Source organism: Coregonus clupeaformis, chromosome 21, assembly GCF_020615455.1.
Source record: "Coregonus clupeaformis isolate EN_2021a chromosome 21, ASM2061545v1, whole genome shotgun sequence".
NCBI lineage: Eukaryota > Metazoa > Chordata > Actinopteri > Salmoniformes > Salmonidae > Coregonus > Coregonus clupeaformis.
In genome coordinates, this window is record NC_059212.1 from 7476039 (window position 1) to 7495686 (window position 19648).

The 19648-nt window shown below is 44.1% G+C and overlaps 1 protein-coding gene across 3 annotated transcripts in view; it reads left to right on the forward strand.

Moving 5' to 3' along the window:
* Nucleotides 1-19648, forward strand: part of LOC121539004 (ribosomal protein S6 kinase alpha-1) — a 107871-nt gene that overhangs the window by 74891 nt on the left and 13332 nt on the right. For all 3 annotated transcript variants that reach the window (XM_041847165.2, XM_041847166.2, XM_041847164.2), the window contains 8 exons: nt 2288-2404; nt 5534-5615; nt 6454-6534; nt 6784-6863; nt 7095-7201; nt 9471-9508; nt 18660-18802; nt 19089-19159. In XM_041847165.2, the coding sequence (XP_041703099.1) occupies nt 2288-2404; nt 5534-5615; nt 6454-6534; nt 6784-6863; nt 7095-7201; nt 9471-9508; nt 18660-18802; nt 19089-19159 (719 nt within the window). The remainder of the gene's footprint in view (nt 1-2287; nt 2405-5533; nt 5616-6453; nt 6535-6783; nt 6864-7094; nt 7202-9470; nt 9509-18659; nt 18803-19088; nt 19160-19648) is intronic.

Sequence of the window (19648 nt, forward strand, 5' to 3'; positions counted from 1 at the left end):
GAGACCGATTTCAGTGGGTTTGAGGTTTTTTACTTTAGAGATTAACTTTTCACAAGTAAGAATTTATACGTTGTTGTCATTTCATGGTGACTCAGTGTTTTAACTATGTCAACAGTGTGGTAGAGAAGTTTTAAAGTGTCTAGTGTTAGCCATCCTACTGAGGGTGGAACTCTATCTACTCACTGGTCTTGGTTGGGTCACTACACATGGTTACTAGCCTACTGCACTTGAACTCTGCATACTGGAGTCTAAAGCAGTGTTGACATTGGCAATTTGATGTGACGCATATCCGATTCGAATCTGTTCTTTTTCCTGCAGTCTGAACAGCCAAAAAGCACATGGAATTTGATATTTCAGGCAAAATTTCAAACCACCTTCCTGGCCATGTGACTTTCACCTTCCTGGCCATGTGACTTTCACCTTCCTGGCCATGTGACAGTCAAATCTGATTTTATTTGCCCTCAAGTGGTTTTTAGACTTATTTGGCATATCTTGTTGCTTGCTAGCTACTCTGACTTTTTGACAAGAACATGTGGTAGCTAACTAGCTTGTTAATTGTTTACAAACAAATTAGTTACTGTGCTAGAAAGCTAACTAGCTAGCTAATTTACTGCTGTGGCTAGCCAAGAATGACTATTTGTGAAAGTTGGATCATATCCTTTGAGGCATTAAAAGTGTTCTTACCCTGTGATTTTTGAACATTCAAAGCAACTGGGAAACGTCCATGGCAGGCATTGTTGTCACCTTAGCTTGCTACATAACTTCTGAGTGATAGGAAGCACAAGCACCACCACCAATCAGCCTACACCACTGCACACACACGTCGTTACTATGACAACTAGCGTAGCAAACGACTGCTGTCTGAACACACACAAATCCGATTTGGTCACTTGTAACTTGCTGTTTGGACAAGTCAGTAGTTCAAAAAGGTTTTGAAAAACAAAACTGATTTAAGCATTAAAGGCCTGCAGTGTGAACAAGGCTTAAGGGGGGTTAGGTAACTTCACATGGTTACTAGCCTAGCGACCTCTTTAACTCTGCACACTAGAGTCTAAGGGGCCTGGGGTTGGGTATTTTTCTTGAGAAATGTCTCAGCAAACACGGTATAACATATGAAGGCAATGTATTTAACTGTGTGAATGTTCTGTTGTAATTTCAGTATGATACCGCTATTACTTACTTACTTACTTTATTGTCCCCATGGGGAAATTTTGTTGCAGTGTCATGTACACATTTAAAGTGGCGTTAAATACAAAACAAGATTGACAATACAACTTTCAATAACAGTCACGCACCAATAAAAGTAAGAAATAAGAAATAAAACATTTAAAACATTTAAAACAAAGACTAGCCTGCTGGCCTTACGGGGTCAATGGGAACATTTGCCCGAGCTATTTAAGAGGGATATCACACCTGGCACAAATGATTGTCTCGTTCTATTTTTCCTGCTATTAAAGATGTTAAATAAGATTAAGTAGGCCTAGGCGCTAAAGCAGCCCATGTGCTACAACACTGGTGTAAAAACAGAATTATTTAAAGTTGTGGTTACTGTTACCGTTCTCAGTATCATTGACAGTAAATGGTGCCATCAGCCTCACTTGTTCTCACAAGATGCTCACAACACAAATACACCTGAGGGTTGAAGTTTCCCAGGGGATTTTGACAGGTGTTTTTTTTTTCTTCCTTTTTTTTGTCTACACCCTCATGTTCCCCTTTTACGTATTCTAAGCCTAAATAGCTGCACCAGACAGTTCTCATAACTCTCTCTCTCGCTCTATATCCTCTCTGGCAATACCTCTTGTTTTCTACCCTCTTCCTCTTTTCAGTTGGCTTCTCAGAATTCGGTGCACTTTGATCAGGACACACCCTAGTGTGAGAAAAGAGGGACCTCTGTCTGTTTCAACCAACTCTCAGCAGATCCTAAAATGTCACGCTCTCACGAAAGCCACATGCAATAGTGATTTTTGTCCACTGTGGGAAGCTCTGGTCCTATTCATTCTGAAATCTTCTTATCAAGAATATTCTTGATGTTATTTTCATGTTCACGTGATCAAATGCCTTTGGTATTCCTCACTGGACCATTTGGAGAAAGACAGAGATTTGTACTACCAAAGGACGCATGGCAAAATCTGACCGCGTTTTAGGATCGGTTTGATCAGTAGGCGGTGTCAAATGTTTTCACATGGAAAGCTTGGAATGGTAACCTACTATGCTGTGGTATCATACATAATGTGGTATCTCCTGCATAATGGACTCTCTCTCTCTCTCTCTCTATCTCTCTATCTAGGACGATGACATCATCAAGGAGATCAATATCACCCACGTGGTCAAGGAGGGCTCGGAGAAAGCCGATGCCCGCCAGTTTGAGCTGCTTAAAGTGCTGGGCCAGGGCTCCTTTGGCAAGGTAAGAGATTGTCTAAGGTAGCGCATTTCCCATGTTCCAATAATCCTCTGCCTGTGGTGGATTGGTTTAAACAGTGGAATAGAAATCTTGCTTTGACTTGTCCACTCTGGGAAAGATCAGTGATGACCAGTCATCAACCATAAATCAACTCACTGATTAGAACAGGGATGGGTAACTCCAGTCCTCGGGGGGCATGATTGGTGTCACACTTTTGCCCCTGCCCCAGCTAACACCTGACTCCAATAATCAACTAAGCGTGATCTTCAGTTTAGAATGTAATTAGTTTAATCAGCTGTGTTTGCTAGGTATGGGGATAAAGTGTGACACCACTCCGGCCCCCGAAGACTAGAGTTGCCCATCCCTGGATTAGAACAAAAATGGGACTAACAACACTGTGGTGGATGATGGTTAGAAGAAAATACATAATTCACACACTGCTGTTTTACTACACTTCTGACCTTGTTAGGGAAGCGAATCATGTTTGACTTTGTGAAAGTTACTAATGACTGACTGCTAAGCTTATCTCTTCAGTAGAAATACTTAACACTTTAAACCATGCAGAAAGCTGGTGTTATAGCACAGTGGTTTTCAGACATCTTCTCCAGCCGTTCCACGCATTTGAACTATTCCACAGATTAGTCTGATTCGACTAATCATCAAGCCCTTGACTAGGTGAACCAGGTGAGCGTGTTCAGGGCTGCTTCACAATTGTGAAAAGTCTGGGGGTCCCAGAGGAGAGGTTTGAAAACCCCTTGCTTTAGCAGCGTTCAATCACTCAAGCGTAGTAGCTTATGGCTGTGATTATGCACATAACAAGAAAGCCTCCATAATAGGAAGGCAAAACCCTGCAGATGATAGCGTCAAATTCCGTATGGCTTGAGAATGCATTGTTCAGACAAGGACTGATGCTGATGTTAAAATGTCATACCTGGATTTTACACACACACACACACACACACACACACACACACACACACTGCCAGGCTTTCACCTCACTGTTTCTCCCACCCCTCTGCTTGCTCTGCTAATGTGCAACAGGAGGTGGCCTATATTAGGGTTATTTAGAGAGCACTTAAAACACATTATAGACAAATACAGTCCATGTTCATGTGTAATTAGTCCAATTACAACAAGTACGCGTACAGTGAGGGGGAAAAAAGTATTTGATCCCCTGCTGATTTTGTATGTTTGCCCACTGACAAAGACATGATCAGTCTATAATTTTAATGGTAGGTTTATTTGAACAGTGAGAGACAGAATAACAACAAAAAAATCCAGAAAATCACATGTAAAAAATGTTATAGATTGATTTGCATTTTAATGAGGGAAATAAGTATTTGATGCCTCTGCAAAACATGACTTAGTACTTGGTGGCAAAACCCTTGTTGGCAATCAGAGGTCAGACGTTTCTTGTAGTTGGCCACCAGGTTTGCACACAGGAAACCCATTGGGAGCCATGGTGAAGACTTGCTACACAAGCGTTGAGGTGTCTGCCATTTGAGGAGAACTCTTCTTGACCTTTGACATTGTGGAGGAGCAGTTAAGTAAACACTGTTTTTAAATGCTAATCGCTTTTGGCTAATTAATGTCTCGCACATCTTCTATTGTCGAGTGTTTTCGTAAAGGCAGCGATCGTGTACACAGAATGATACTGTCTCCTGTGACACTTGATTCAGATGGAATGAGGCGATTAGAATGCATGTCCATGATATAAAATGATTGATATCATGAAATTAGTCATGATATCATGATTATTTCCCTGTGTGTATCTCTCTTTCAACAGCAATCCCTTGTTAATCCTAGCGATTTGTTTTTAAATGGTGTTTTACTTGTTTCAATAATTGGTTAAATTTCTGCGCAAGCATACGATAAAGTATAATTTTCATCATTGGTCACAGGAAGTCATCCTAGAGCAGTGGGACAGTCTGATGCTACTCCACCCCCACTGCAGAGGGAAGCCTTGTGTCGTGACATGAGAAAGCACCACCGCTGCTGCTGCGTCACTGAAAGACCATTGGTTCCTCCTGCAGCTGCTGAAAGATCATTGGTCCTCCTGGCAATTAATGCCATCAGGATCATGTGATCAAACTAACTCGGCGTTCTCACCATCCGATCTTGCATGGAGCCCCAGGCCGAGGGAGATTGACAGTTCTTTTGTGTTTCTTCCATTTGCGAATAATCACACCAACTGTTGTCACCTTCTCACCAAGCTGCTTGGCGATGGTCTTGTAGCCCATTCCAGCCTTGTGTAGGTCTACAATATTGTCCCTGACATCCTTGGAGAGCTCTTTGGTCTTGGCCATGGTGGAGAGTTTGGAATCTGATTGATTGATTGCTTCTGTGGACAGGTGTCTTTTATACAGGTAACAAGCTGAGATTAGGAGCACTCCCTTTAAGAGTGTGCTCCTAATCTCAGCTCGTTACCTGTATAAAAGACACCTGGGAGCCAGAAATCTTTCTGATTGAGAGGGGGTCAAATACTTATTTCCCTCATTAAAATGCAAATCATGTGTTTTTCTGGATTTTTTGTTGTTATTCCGTCTCTCACTGTTCAAATAAACCTACCATTAAAATTATAGACTGATCATTTCTTTGTCAGTGGGCAAACGTACAAAACCAGCAGGGGATCAAATACTTTTTTCCCTCACTGTATACACAAACCCACTTCATGTTCATTCGTATTCATTCCATTTAATTTGCATCTCCCTCACACTTCAGACGACAAGTGTTTTTTCCTCCGGTTGAGTTTATTGCTCTGGGTGTCAGGCCAGGCTGTTTCGCAGTATGAAATGACTTTCATTAGTTTGACTAACTTGGCCTACTACATAATGGAAGTTTCATGGTGTTTAGGGGAGGTTTTGGTTAAAAAATACAGTATTTATGGTCTTATGCAGGCCAGGAAGAATTCCAGAGAACATCACATGTAGTTATACCGATGACCATTCCCCTTGTCGGTCCCATAGGTTTCTAGCTTACTGCATTGGATTGAGCACAGAAATTGAAATATTATGGGTATATTCAATATTGCCGCCAGTCCCGCCATCACAGAGCATTGACTTGGATGGGAATGTCAGTTTGTCCGTTCTAGTACTTCTATTTCTGAGATTGAGAGTTGGATGTTGCCTGTAGGTGTTCTTGGTGCGGAAGGTGACGCCGCCCGACGACAACGAGCTGTACGCCATGAAGGTCCTGAGAAAAGCCACCCTCAAAGGTACGTACACACACACACACACACACACACACACACACACACACACACACACACACACACACACAAAAGAGGAATAGGGGTTGTAAACATGTTGTGGAGTCATGGGGTTGTAAACATGTTGTGGAGTCATGGGGTTGTAAACATGTTGTAATCCGTCCAACAGAGGCCACGGGTTTCATAACCACATCTTCATAGGGAGGCTTGGTCTCACCTCTTTCATTTGTTGACATGTTTTTGTGTTCGCTCGATACTCCACCTGTCATTTTGCTTTACAATTTTGCTCCCAGTGTTTTGATCTTGTCTCAAGGCTTTGACAGTGAGAAGAAATGAGTGTTTTTTTCAGTTAGTGGGTATCTCCTGTATGTGTAGTTGGAGAGGACCACCACACCGCCAGCTAGCAGTCTGTCAGTCGGTTCCCACCCTGTCAACAGGTGCTGTGGGATCTCGCCTACCCTAGATGTGAACTCCCTGACAGTTTAATTATCAATGGGAACAGATTGTCTCACAGAATAGAACTCACAGCCATTGTGTGCTGAAAATGTGTCTAAGTCAACATAGGTTTACTTGGCACTCGACAAGAATGTCCGTTCACATTTTCATTCTTTTCATGTTTAAAAAAAAATGATTTGTATTATCAAAATATTTCAAGGATTGATTATTTGGCGTTTTGCTTTTGACTGAATTCTCAAATACTGTATCCCTTGAGTGAGATTGAAATATTTTTGGTGACACTGACAGTTTGGCATTTGTTTAAGTTATGTCTTAGCCATGGTAGGATTGTTTTGCGCTAACCTTCTGACGGCTCTGAAATGGTCCGATCCTTTCCCCACCCCCACAGTGAGAGACCGGGTGAGGACCAAGATGGAGAGAGACATCCTGGCAGACGTCAACCACCCCTTTGTGGTCAAACTCCACTATGGTAAGTTCACAATCAGACCTTTGTTCAAATAGTATGGTAAAGGACCACAGGGCTGGTGGTGACAACGCCATGTCACTTTTGTAGCGATAACCTTTCCTCTGGTCATCATGGGCAGTGCCCTCCATGTTTATATGATGAATGGGAAAAGCTTTGAGTCTCTAGCTTTGCCAGACATTTTTATGCAAATGTTTTAGCACTGGATATACACTTGTGCAAGCCCATTAAGTGTGTGTGTGTGTGTGTCTCCAGCATTTCAGACAGAGGGAAAGCTCTACCTGATCCTGGACTTTCTGAGAGGAGGAGATCTCTTCACCAGACTGTCTAAAGAGGTGTGTTCTTAATGTTTTCTGAGAGGAGGAGATGTCTTCACCAGACTGTCTAAAGAGGTGGACCTCAAGGACCTATATTCCAGGAAAATGTATCTTTGTGACATCTTATGTGTCACGGTAATTATAACCTCTATGCATTACCCTGCCTGGACTCAAATATGTTTTTTTGTCAGTAATATCGTGTGTGTGTGTGTGTGTGTGTGTGTGTGTGTGTGTTGTGTGGGTATCCAGGTGATGTTCACAGAGGAGGATGTGAAGTTCTACCTAGCAGAGTTGTCACTGGGCCTGGACCACCTGCATAGCCTGGGCATCATCTACAGAGACCTCAAACCTGAGAAGTAGGTGGAGCCTCAGCGGAGGGCGGCTAGTCCTAGCTAGCCTAGCGTAGCATCGCATATCGTAGCATTACGTTCGTACAATAATAATATATGCCATTTAGCAGACACTTTTATCCAAAGCAACTTAGTCATGTGTGCATATATTTTACATATATCAGTGGCCCCAGTGGGAATCAAATCCAGATGCCGAGTGCTTCTCTGTTCGCTATCTCTTCTACATGTATATCCATTATTCAAGGCCCCTAATCCTAATTTTAGAAAACGGCAAATTTCACTGCAGTGTAATTGATTGTTGATACCATCAAAACTGAGAGGACAATCATGTCTGGTCTTGAGTACTGGGATCTTAACGTGACATATGGATACTAGAGAATGAGAAAGCCTTGCCTGAGTGCACAGACAGATTACACTAACTTTGTATTCCTTCCCGTACGTGTGTGGCATATACAATTCTGATACTGTGAATTAACTGAGGGATATGTGTGTGTGTGTGTATGTATATGTATCTACAGTGGGGAGAACAAGTATTTGATACACAGCCGATTTTTGCAGGTTTTCCTACTTACAAAGCATGTAGAGGTCTGTCATTTTTATCATAGGTACACTTCAACTGTGAGAGACGGAATCTAAAACAAAAATACAGAAAATGATGATGTATGATTTTAAAGTAATTAATTTGCATTTTATTGCATGACATAAGTATTTGATCACCTACCAACCAGTAAGAATTCCGGCTCTCACAGACCTGTTAGTTTTTCTTTAAGAAGCCCTCCTGTTCTCCACTCATTACCTGTATTAACTGCACCTGTTTGAACTCGTTACCTGTATAAAAGACACCTGACCACACACTCAATCAAACAGACTCCAACCTCTCCACAATGGCCAAGACCAGAGAGCTGTGTAAGGACATCAGGGATAAAATTGTAGACCTGCACAAGGCTGGGATGGGCTACAGGACAAAAGGCAAGCAGCTTGGTGAGAAGGCAATAACTGTTGGCGCAATTATTAGAAAATGGAAGAAGTTCAAGTTGACGGTCAATCACCCTCAGTCTGGGGCTCCATGCAAGATCTCACCTCGTGGGGCATCAATGATCATGAGGAAGGTGAGGGATCAGCCCAGAACTACACGGCAGGACCTGGTCAATGACCTGAAGAGAGCTGGGACCACAGTCTCAAAGAAAACCATTAGTAACACACTACGCCATCATGGATTAAAATCCTGCAGCGCACGCAAGGTCCCCCTGCTCAAGCCAGCGCATGTCCAGGCCCGTCTGAAGTTTTCCAATGACCATCTCGATGATCCAGAGGAGGAATGGGAGGTCATGTGGTCTGATGAGACAAAAATAGAGCTTTTCGGTCTAAACTTCACTCGCCGTGTTTGGAGGAAGAAGAAGGATGAGTACAACCCCAAGAACACCATCCCAACTGTGAAGCATGGAGGTGGAAACATCATTCTTTGGGGATGCTTTTCTGCAAAGGGGACAGGACGACTGCACCATATTGAGGGGAGGATGGATGGGGCCATGTATCGCGAGATCTTGGCCAACAACCTCCTTCCCTCAGTAAGAGCATTGAAGATGGGTCGTGGCTGGGTCTTCCAGCATGACAACAACCCGAAACACACAGCCAGGGCAACTAAGGAGTGGCTCCGTAAGAAGCATCTCAAGGTCCTGGAGTGGCCTAGCCAGTCTTCAGACCTGAACCCAATAGAAAATCTTTGGAGGGAGCTGAAAGTCCGTATTGCCCAGCGACAGCCCCGAAACCTGAAGGATCTGGAGAAGGTCTGTATGGAGGAGTGGGCCAAAATCCCTGCTGCAGTGTGTGCAAACCTGGTCAAGACCTACAGGAAACGTATGATCTCTGTAATTCCAAACAAAGGTTTCTGTACCAAATATTAAGTTCTGCTTTTCTGATGTATCAAATACTTATGTCATGCAATATAATGCAAATTAATTACTTAAAAATCATACAATGTGATTTTCTGGATTTTTGTGTATGTATATATATATATATATATATATATATATATACACACACACACACAGTGGGGAGAACAAGTATTTGATACACTGCCGATTATGCAGGTTTCCTACTTACAAAGCATGTAGAGGTCTGTAATTTCTAATGTAACGCCTAACACTAACAACTCTCTATTTCTAATGTAACACCTAACACTAACAACTCTCTATTTCTAATGTAACACCTAACACTAACAACTCTCTATTTCTAATGTAACACCTAACACTAACAACTCTCTAATCTGTTGTAGCATTCTACTGGATGAAGAGGGCCATATCAAACTCACAGGTAGGACACACACTACCATATACACTGAATATACCAAACATTAAGAACACCTTCCTAATATTGAGTTGCACCCCCCTTTTGCCCTCAGAACAGCCTCAACTACCATACCACTTAAATCTTTTGTCTTGCCCCTTCACCCTCTGGAAGGCACACACACACAATCCATGTCTCAGTTGGCTTAAAAGTTATTATTTAACCTGTCTCCTCCCCTTCATCTACACTGATTGAAGTAGATTTAACAAGTGACATCAGTAAGGGATCAATCAATCACATCTATTTATAAAGCCCTTTTTTACATAAGCAGATGTCACAGTGCTTATACAGAAACCAGCCTAAAACCCCAAACAATGTAGAAGCACGGTGGATAGGAAAAACTCCCTAGAAAGGCGGGAACATATGAAGAAACCTAGAGAGGAATCAGGCTCTGAGGGGTGGCCAGTCCTCTTCTGGCTGTGCCAGGTGGAGATTATATGAGTACCGGTACAGGGCCATTAAGGCCAGATTGTTCTTCAAGATGTTCAAACGTTCATAGATGATCAGCAGGGTAAAATAATAATCACAGTGGTTATAGAGGGTGTAACAGGTCAGCACCTCAGGAGTAAATGTCAGTTGGCTTTTCATAGCCAAGCATTCCGAGGTCGAGTGAGACTTGGCCAGTCTATGTCATGGAAAGAGCAGGTGTCCTTAATGTTTTGTACACTCAGTGTATAGAGAATTAGGCCAGGTTCTAGAACAGTCGCCTTGTTAGCCCCCATATAGAACTTTATTCTTGAAGTGTTGGTGATGTAACAATAGGACAGAACCTCCGCTAGTTCCCTCTGAAATGACCCCTGTAAACAAGCAAAACAGAGCAGCGAATTTAAGACATTTGTATTGGTTAGCATTCAGGATAATGTGCATCCATGTCTTTACTGTGTTGTAGTGTCAACAAATTGCATATCTGCTTTCACTGGACATCTTCATAGTTTTCAAAACCTATCAGAAATACACAGCACGACACGGAAGCGTTAATTATCACTTAGGTAATTATCACATAGTTCATTATCACTTAGTTAATTGTCACTTAGTTCATTATCACTTAGCAACGGCTATGGAGGAGAAAGTGGCGCTCTCGGATCGTTCAACTGCATTGGCCCAACTCTCTATATATATGGCACTACCCCCCCACACACACACTAACCCACTCCCCTCCCCCCGCACATACGTCACTCTGCCTGTTCTCTCTTTCCACTTGGCCTACCCCATTAGTCAGTGAGTCAGCACCACTCTTATCTGTTCCTGTTGTCACGAACCGGCTCAAGTTCGTAACAAAAGGGAGACACGTGGAGACAAGGAGTACTCAAAGTATATATTTATTAATTAAAGTAAACTAACTGAAATAACAATGGGGTGTGTAATCAGTAATCAGTAGTGTAAGTGAGTGTTTGCTTGCATAAATGTAATATAGAAAAGTGTTGAGAAGTGCCAAAGCAAACAACCCAAAAAGGCCACAAAAATATCACAACCAAAATCAAAATATCTGCCTGGAGAGAGTCTCCTTAATGAATGTGGAAGAGGTCCATTTATGCTGGGACACACCCGGCCCAGGTGTTTCCCATGTAGCTGACGACCCTCCCAACTCCAGCCCCCGGCATCCTAATAAGGAAACAAGAGCAAAGAGAGAATACGGCAGACAGAGTGGGAGGGTCGTCACACCCCCCCCCATAAGACCGGGGACCAACAAGGACCCCGGACCAACGTCCCAGCCCCTGCGTCCCAAACCGACAATTTGTACATGTTCACCCCTCCACTTGCCCCACCCATCATCCTCCTCTCCAGACCTCAGCAACCTTTACACAGGAAGCAACCTTTAAGAGGAAAGAAAAACACAAGACTAGGAGGGGACAAACAGGAAAGATAGAACATGACAAAATCAAACACTGGTCGGTCACATCAATATTCATGAACAGGGCGCACGAGAGAGCGCATCAGCAATCACGTTATCAGTCCCCCGGATGTGCCGCACATCTAGATGGAAAGATTGTAAAAATAAACACCATCTCATTATCCTCTGATTAGGACACCTCATGGACCTCAAAAATGTGAGAGGGTTATGGTCGGTGTAGACCACAATAGGTACTACACCCGACCCAACATACACTTCAAAGTGTTGTAGCGCCCATATAAGTGCTAATGCTTCTTTTTCAATGACCGAATAGTTCAACTGATAATGGTTAAACTTTTTGGAAAAGAAACTAACAGGCCTCTCAACCCCAGCCACATCTGCTTGCAGCAACACTGCACCCGCCCCACATGACTAGCATCCACCTGCAAGGTAAATGACAAATCCACACGAGGAGCAGCCAGTACCGGAGTTGAAGTAAGCAACCTCTTTGCATCTTCGAAAGCCTGTTGACAATGAGAAGACCATACGTACACAGCCTTAGCTTTCAGCAAATCTGTCAAGGGAGCGACCACAGTAGAGAAGTTCCTACAAAAACCACGATAATACCCAATCATTCCCAAGAAACGCATCAGTTCCTTTTTAGTAGTTGGTAGTGGAAAAGCATCAATAGCTACCACTTTAGCCCCGAACAGGACGCACTTCACCCTGCCCAACCACCTTTCCAAGGTATGTAACAGTCGCCTGAGCAAACTCACATTTAGCCAAATTTATCGTGAGACGACCCGCAGCCAGACGTTCGAACAAGGCTTGAATACGGGACAGATGTTCCTCCCAAGTATCTGCATATATCACTACATCGTCCAGATAAACAGCGCACCCGGCCAGACCAGAGACAACCCTGTTCATAAGTCGCTGAAAAGTTGCAGGCGCATTACGCAGCCCGAAACTCATAACCGAATACGAGTACAGACCAAAAAGGTGTAATAAAGGCAGAGATTTCACGTGCCCTACTCGTCAGTGGCACCTGCCAATAGCCCTTTAACAGGTCAAATTTGCTCACAAACTTAGCTGCGCCGACTTGATCAACGCAGTCCTCCATCCGAGGAAGAGGAAATGAATCCGGCTTAGTGACATCGTTTACCTTACGGTAGTCCGTACAAAATCTGTTTGTTCCATCCGATTTACTGACCAAGATACAGGGAGAAGCCCAACTGGAGAAAGAAGGCTCTGCTATTTTACTCTCCAGCATGTACCTGACCTCAGCATCCAGACAACGCAGTTTCTCTGAAGAAACTCTATAGAACCGTTGACGAATGGGGTCAGCATCTCCAATGTCAATATCATGTTCTATTAAGTTTGTACGTGTTGGTGTATCAGAAAACAACCCTGGAAATCTCCGAATCAGACCAACCATTTCTTTCCGCCCATCAACAGGTAGATGAGTAAGAAGACAATCTAAAATCTACAGTGTCTCTGAATTCTTCAATCTACCCTGCAGTATGCAATCGTCGGGACCAGAAACATCTTCCTGCTCCTGCACAGACCTAGCATAACCAGAATCCAGGGAATAAACAGTATCAGCCAAAAGAACAGCCTTACCGTCCTCTGTAGACTCCCCCTGTTCAGTCTCAGAGGAACGTGCATAATAGGGTTTTAACAAATTTATATGGCACAGTTGGTGTGCTTTCCTCCGTTCTGGAGTGGCAACTAGATAATTTTGCTCAGTGTACTGGCGCACCACTGTATATGGACCTTGAAACTTGGCTTGAAAAGGAGAACCAACAATTGGCAGCAGAGCCAGAACCTGATCACCTGGACTAAAGTGACGAGGCTCAGCTCGCCGATCATATATGCTCTTCATCCTGTCCTGTGAAGATGATAGCTTCTCTTTAGCCATTTCACCAGCGGCATACAAGCGTCGCCGAAAATCACACACATATGATAACAGGGACTGAGGAGGCTCGGGAGACTTCCAGTCATCCTGGAGAACAGATAAAAGCCCACGCACCTTATGTCCAAACACTAGGTCATTTGGGCTAAAACCTGTGCTCTCCTGTGAAACCTCCCTAGCAGCTAACAGTAACCAAGGCAACCCCTCCTCCCAATCCTTATCCATCTCAGTACAATAAGCTCTCAACAAAGACTTAAGCGTTTGATGGAAACGTTCCAGTGCTCCTTGACTTTGGGCATGATAAGCGCTAGACAAGTTGTGTTTAATATGGAGTTGTTGGAGAACCTGTCCAAAGAGATTAGAGGTGAAATTAGATCCTTGATCACTTTGAATGACCTTAGGGATTCCAAACAGTGAGAAAAAACTGAGTCAAAGCTTTTAACACAGACTTAGTCGTGATAGACCGGAGAGGATAGGCAGCAGGAAACCTAGTGGTCTGACACATCACAGTCAACAAATAATTACTACCCTTTCTGGAACGAGGCAGAGGACCAACACAGTCAATAATCAGATACTCAAAAGGTTTACTGAGTACAGGAATAGGGAACAGTGGTACCGGCTTAATAGCTTGATTAGGTTTACCAGTTAATTGACAGGTGTGACAAGTTTTGATGAAATCAGAAACATCCCTCTTTAATCTTGGCCAAAAGAAATGTCGTAATATGCGATTGTAGGTTTTTCTCACACCCATATGCCCAGCAACGTCGTTGTGAGAAGTTGTCAGCACCAACTCACGAAGCTTAACTGGTACCACAACCTGACTAATCGCCTCCCCAGAAAACAACTACCATGAGACATCCACTTTCTCATCAGGACCTCCTCTTGGAGAAAATAGCCCTGTGCGACATCTCCCAGCTGTTCCACAGGCACAATTTGGTCCCGCAACTCTTCTAATGTAGGGTCAGTCCGTTGCGCCTCGATTAAATCGGAGCGGGATACAGATAACGGGATAACAGGGAAAACAGTAACAGACTTCTTTATGGTATTCTCGTTAGCCAGCTCCGTGACCAGGTCGTCATGGATCATAGAACGCGTCACTGCACACGCAGAAAACACCTCTGGGAAATTCTGCGCACTCTCATCAGGAATCCCTACAATTGACGGCTTTGTGGAAACCACTAAAGATGGAGACACGATAGGCCACACACGCTCCCCAGCCAAGTTATTTCCAAGGATCACGTCAATACCCTCAATAGGCAATGAAGGACGCACCCCCACAACAACCTCACCTTTCACCAGTCCACAATCCAACATCAGTTTATGCAATGGAACTGACAGTGTTCAAACCTATTCCCCTAATTAGAACACTATTCCCCGAATCAGTCTCCCAGAGAAGGGTAACACAGATTCCAACACAAATGATTCAGAGGCACCTGTGTCTCTTAGGATCTTTACTGGCACTAGGTTCTTACTTCCTACCATAGACACAAAACCCTCCGTAACGAAAGGTAAATAGTTGTGATCAATATAACCCTTCACCTGGCTCCGGGCATGAGACAATGCGTCATGAGTGAACTGATGTGGAACAGGCGCGGCTAACGCTGCAGGCCTCGATTTACCATAAGCACCTGTACTGAATTTACCCCTAGACCTAAGAATCGGACATTCATTTTTCCAATGACCTAATTCTTGACAGTAGTGACATTCTTGACCAACGTCAGTTTTACCACGGGTATCAGGCTCAACCCTAGTTGAATGAAACTCTGCCCGGGAACCGAAGTATCTCGGCGAGCGAGGCCCAAATCTCTGCGAACGCCCCCACTCACTCCGAATACGGGGTTCTGCAAAAACATTTTTGTGAGTCAACACATATTCATCTGCCAAAACCGCAGCTTCAGCAACAGTCTTTATTTTTCGTTCGTTAATGTACGCCCGCTATACGATCAGGGATTGTGTCCTTAAATTGTTCTAACATAATCAGATCACACAGCCCTTGGAAAGTCATAACTGCAGAGGCAGAACACCAGCGATTGAACTGTGAAGATAATATTCGCGCAAACTCAACATGAGTCTGCTGATCATCCCTTTTTAAAGTTCTAAATCGTTGGCCGGTAAGCCTCAGGGACCAATTCGTAACTCTGTAACACAGCCGTTTTAACCTTCTCATAACTAACACTGTCTGCTACACTAAGAGCTGAATATGCTTCTTGTGCTTTACCAGTCAGCACACACTGCAACATCAAAGTGCGATCAGAATCAGGCCAACTCCTAGCGTCAGCAACACGCTCAAACAACGAAAAGAATGTCTCCGGGTCCTTTTCATTAAACTGGGGCAACAACCGTAAATTCCCAACAATATCAAATGTGTCTGGATTACGACCAAAAGAGGAACGACCCCTAGGTAACTCTGGGTCACCTTCCCAGAGCAAACTCTCCCCTGAGAGCTTTCCTTCCCTAACCAACTCTAGTCGCTCTTGTTGCAGCTTAATTTTAGCACGCTCCATATCCTGTTTAAATTCCAATTCCCTTTCATATTTTACACGATCATGCTCCATTTTAGCTTGTTCATGCTCCATTTTAGCTCTTTGTCCATTTTTTTCATGCTCTAGCTGTAACAGAAGCAGTTCTTTCTGCTGTTCAAAAAGAAGACCACTATGACTAACCGATGGAGCGGTCATTGTAACATATCGGGGAGACAACGTGTCCTCAGCAGAGGCTGCCCCAGTGGTAACATCCAGAATACCACTCTCCATCAAATTGGCCTTCAATATTAACCTAATATAATTTTTTTGGCGTTTATCACTAATTTCAACCTTGTAGTGTTCAGCAACCTTCAACAGCTGTTCTTTAGTACATAATTCTAACAGTTCTTCTGATGGAAAGCGAATGAACTCGTCTACATTAGACGCCATAATCAGGAAAATAAATAAATATATATATATCATAGTAATCTTGCTCAACCCCTCTGCTGAGCACACCAGACACAAGAGAAATGACAATCACACCGAGCACCACAGAAGAGAGCTGGGATATGGAGCTTCCCCAAAACCTACAATAACTCAACCCTAGTCTTCGTGCAGATTCGCGGTGGGTAATTACGCACTGTAGCCCGCTGGCAAGGAATTAAACCCCCCAGCACGCTGGTAGATTCCCCCAAGCCACGGATGTGCCCCCGAGACAACTGCTCAGTCCACAGACACCACACAAAAATAACAAACATTTAACCATGCCCAACGTATCCCAAAACAAAACACGTCACTAAGCCTATCAGGGGAAAAGCTATAGCTCCGGGTAGCAAATGTCACTACCCTACCCAATCTCCCACTGAGGTACACAGCCGATTGTACTCACCTCCTCAGACCGATGTCCCAACAGCGAGTAGAGCAAGAGTTTCCAAGCTGGGCAGGGACTGGAAACTAACCAATGTATTCTCTCCAACGCAGTACACAACCCAAAGACAACCAATACTGGGCCTATCAAACTCAACCAAACTAACAACATTTACCAAAAAAAAACCTACAGAATTGGACATTAACTCCACGTTCTCCCAAACACAACCAGTTCAATATCCCGGACGAACCCCCACTTGTCACGAACCGGCTCAAGTTCGTAACAAAAGGGAGACACGTGGAGACAAGGAGTACTCAAAGTATATATTTATTAATTAAAGTAAACTAACTGAAATAACAATGGGGTGTGTAATCAGTAATCAGTAGTGTAAGTGAGTGTTTGCTTGCATAAATGTAATATAGAAAAGTGTTGAGAAGTGCCAAAGCAAACAACCCAAAAAGGCCACAAAAATATCACAACCAAAATCAAAATATCTGCCTGGAGAGAGTCTCCTTAATGAATGTGGAAGAGGTCCATTTATGCTGGGACACACCCGGCCCAGGTGTTTCCCATGTAGCTGACGACCCTCCCAACTCCGCCCACCGGCATCCTAATAAGGAAACAAGAGCAAAGAGAGAATACGGCAGACAGAGTGGGAGGGTCGTCACACTGTGTAGATAACTGCTCTATGCATGGACCTGTAGATCAGTGGTTCCTAACCAGGGATACTAGGACCCCTGGGGGTACTTGGCCTATCCACCATGGATACTAGGATCCTGGGGGTACTTGGCCTATCCACAATGGATACTAGGATCCTGGGGGTACTTGGCCTATCCACAGTGAATACTAGGATCCTGGGGGTACTTGGCCTATCCACAATGGATACTAGGATCCTGGGGGTACTTGGCCTATCCACAATGGATACTAGGATCCTGGGGGTACTTGGCCTATCCACAATGGATACTAGGATCCTGGGGGTACTTGGCCTATCCACAATGGATACTAGGATCCTGGGGGTACTTGGCCTATCCACAATGGATACTAGGACCCCTGGGGGTACTTGGCCTATCCACAGTGGATACTAGGATCCTGGGGGTACTTGGCCTATCCACAGTGGATACTAGGATCCTGGGGGTACTTGGCCTATCCACAATGGATACTAGGATCCTGGGGGTACTTGGCCTATCCACAATGGATACTAGGATCCTGGGGGTACTTGGCCTATCCACAATGGATACTAGGATCCTGGGGGTACTTGGCCTATCCACAATGGATACTAGGACCCTGGGGGTACTTGGCCTATCCACAGTGGATACTAGGATCCTGGGGGTACTTGGCCTATCCACAATGGATACTAGGACCCTGGGGGTACGTGGCCTATCCACAATGGATACTAGGATCCTGGGGGTACTTGGCCTATCCACAATGGATACTAGGATCCTGGGGGTACTTGGCCTATCCACAATGGATACTAGGATCCTGGGGGTACTTGGCCTATCCACAATGGATACTAGGATCCTGGGGGTACTTGGCCTATCCACAATGGATACTAGGACCCTGGGGGTACGTGGCCTATCCACAATGGATACTAGGATCCTGGGGGTACTTGGCCTATCCACAATGGATACTAGGATCCTGGGGGTACTTGGCCTATCCACAATGGATACTAGGATCCTGGGGGTACTTGGCCTACTGGTAAAATACACGAGGGGTTCGTCAAGGGTACTCTGGGCAGACAAAATTCTCTAGGGCTGAAATGGCATCCTCCTCCCTAAAATATAGTGCTCTCCTTTTGAACAGGGCCCTCTATAATTACCCTCCATAGGGAATAGGGTGCCATTGCGTACACACCCTGGACCCTAGTTGTAGGCTATAGACTAGTTATTATAGTCAACCTCCTGGCCATGTCTGTAAAGCATAGTGTAAATGATGTCCATTCTTCCTCTCTGTCTGTGCCCGTCTGTCTACTGTGTGTATTCATGATGTGTGTTTATGGTAGTACAGGTAATTGTATAGTAACTGACTTTGTGGTGTCTTCTCCCCAGATTTTGGCTTGTGTAAAGAGGCTGTTGACCACGAGAAGAAGGCCTACTCCTTCTGTGGAACGGTGGAGTACATGGCACCAGAGGTGGTGAACAGGCAGGGCCACGTACAGAGCGCCGACTGGTGGTCGTTTGGGGTACTGATGGTGAGTCATTTCATCTGTCATTTGGGTCACATTCATTAGTGCACAACTTGGTAAAACGCTTTGCAACTGAAAAATGAAAATAAACGTTAGTTATTGGACACATTTAGGTCATTTCTCCCTGTTTTAGTCTGTTTTCTTCCGTTTGGTGCATAATGAACACGACCCTCACAATACAAACAATCAAACAGACATAAATATGATGTGTGTTTGCGTCAGAGCCGTAGAATTGCATATGATAGGCATGAGTGTTTTTTTTTTAAAGGTGGTGGTTGTATTTGTTTGACAGTTTGAGATGCTGACCGGATCGCTGCCGTTCCAAGGGAAGGACCGCAAAGAGACCATGAACCTCATCCTGAAGTAAGGAGACGCTCTCACAATACACTGTAGGTCACTTCTTTTGGCCAGTGATATATATACACAGTGCATTCAGAAAGTATTCAGAACACTTGACTCCACACTTTGTTACGTTACAGCCTTATTCTAAAATGGATTTTTTTCCCCCCTCATCAATCTAAACATAATACCCCATAATGACAATGCAAAAAAAAGTTTATATAAATTGTTTAAAAATTCAAAACTGAAATATGACATTTACATAAGTATTCAGACCTTTTACTCAGTACTTTGCTGAAGCGCCTTTGGCAGCGATTATAGCCTCGAGCCTTCTTGGGTATGACGCTACAAGCTTGGCACACCTATATTTGGGGAGTTTCTCCCGTTCTTCTCTGCAGATCCTCTCAAGCTCTGTCAGGTTGGATGGAGAGTGTCGCTGCACAGCTATTTTCAGGTCTCTCCAAAGATGTACGATCGGGTTCAAGTCCGGGCTCTGGCTGGGCCACTCAAGGA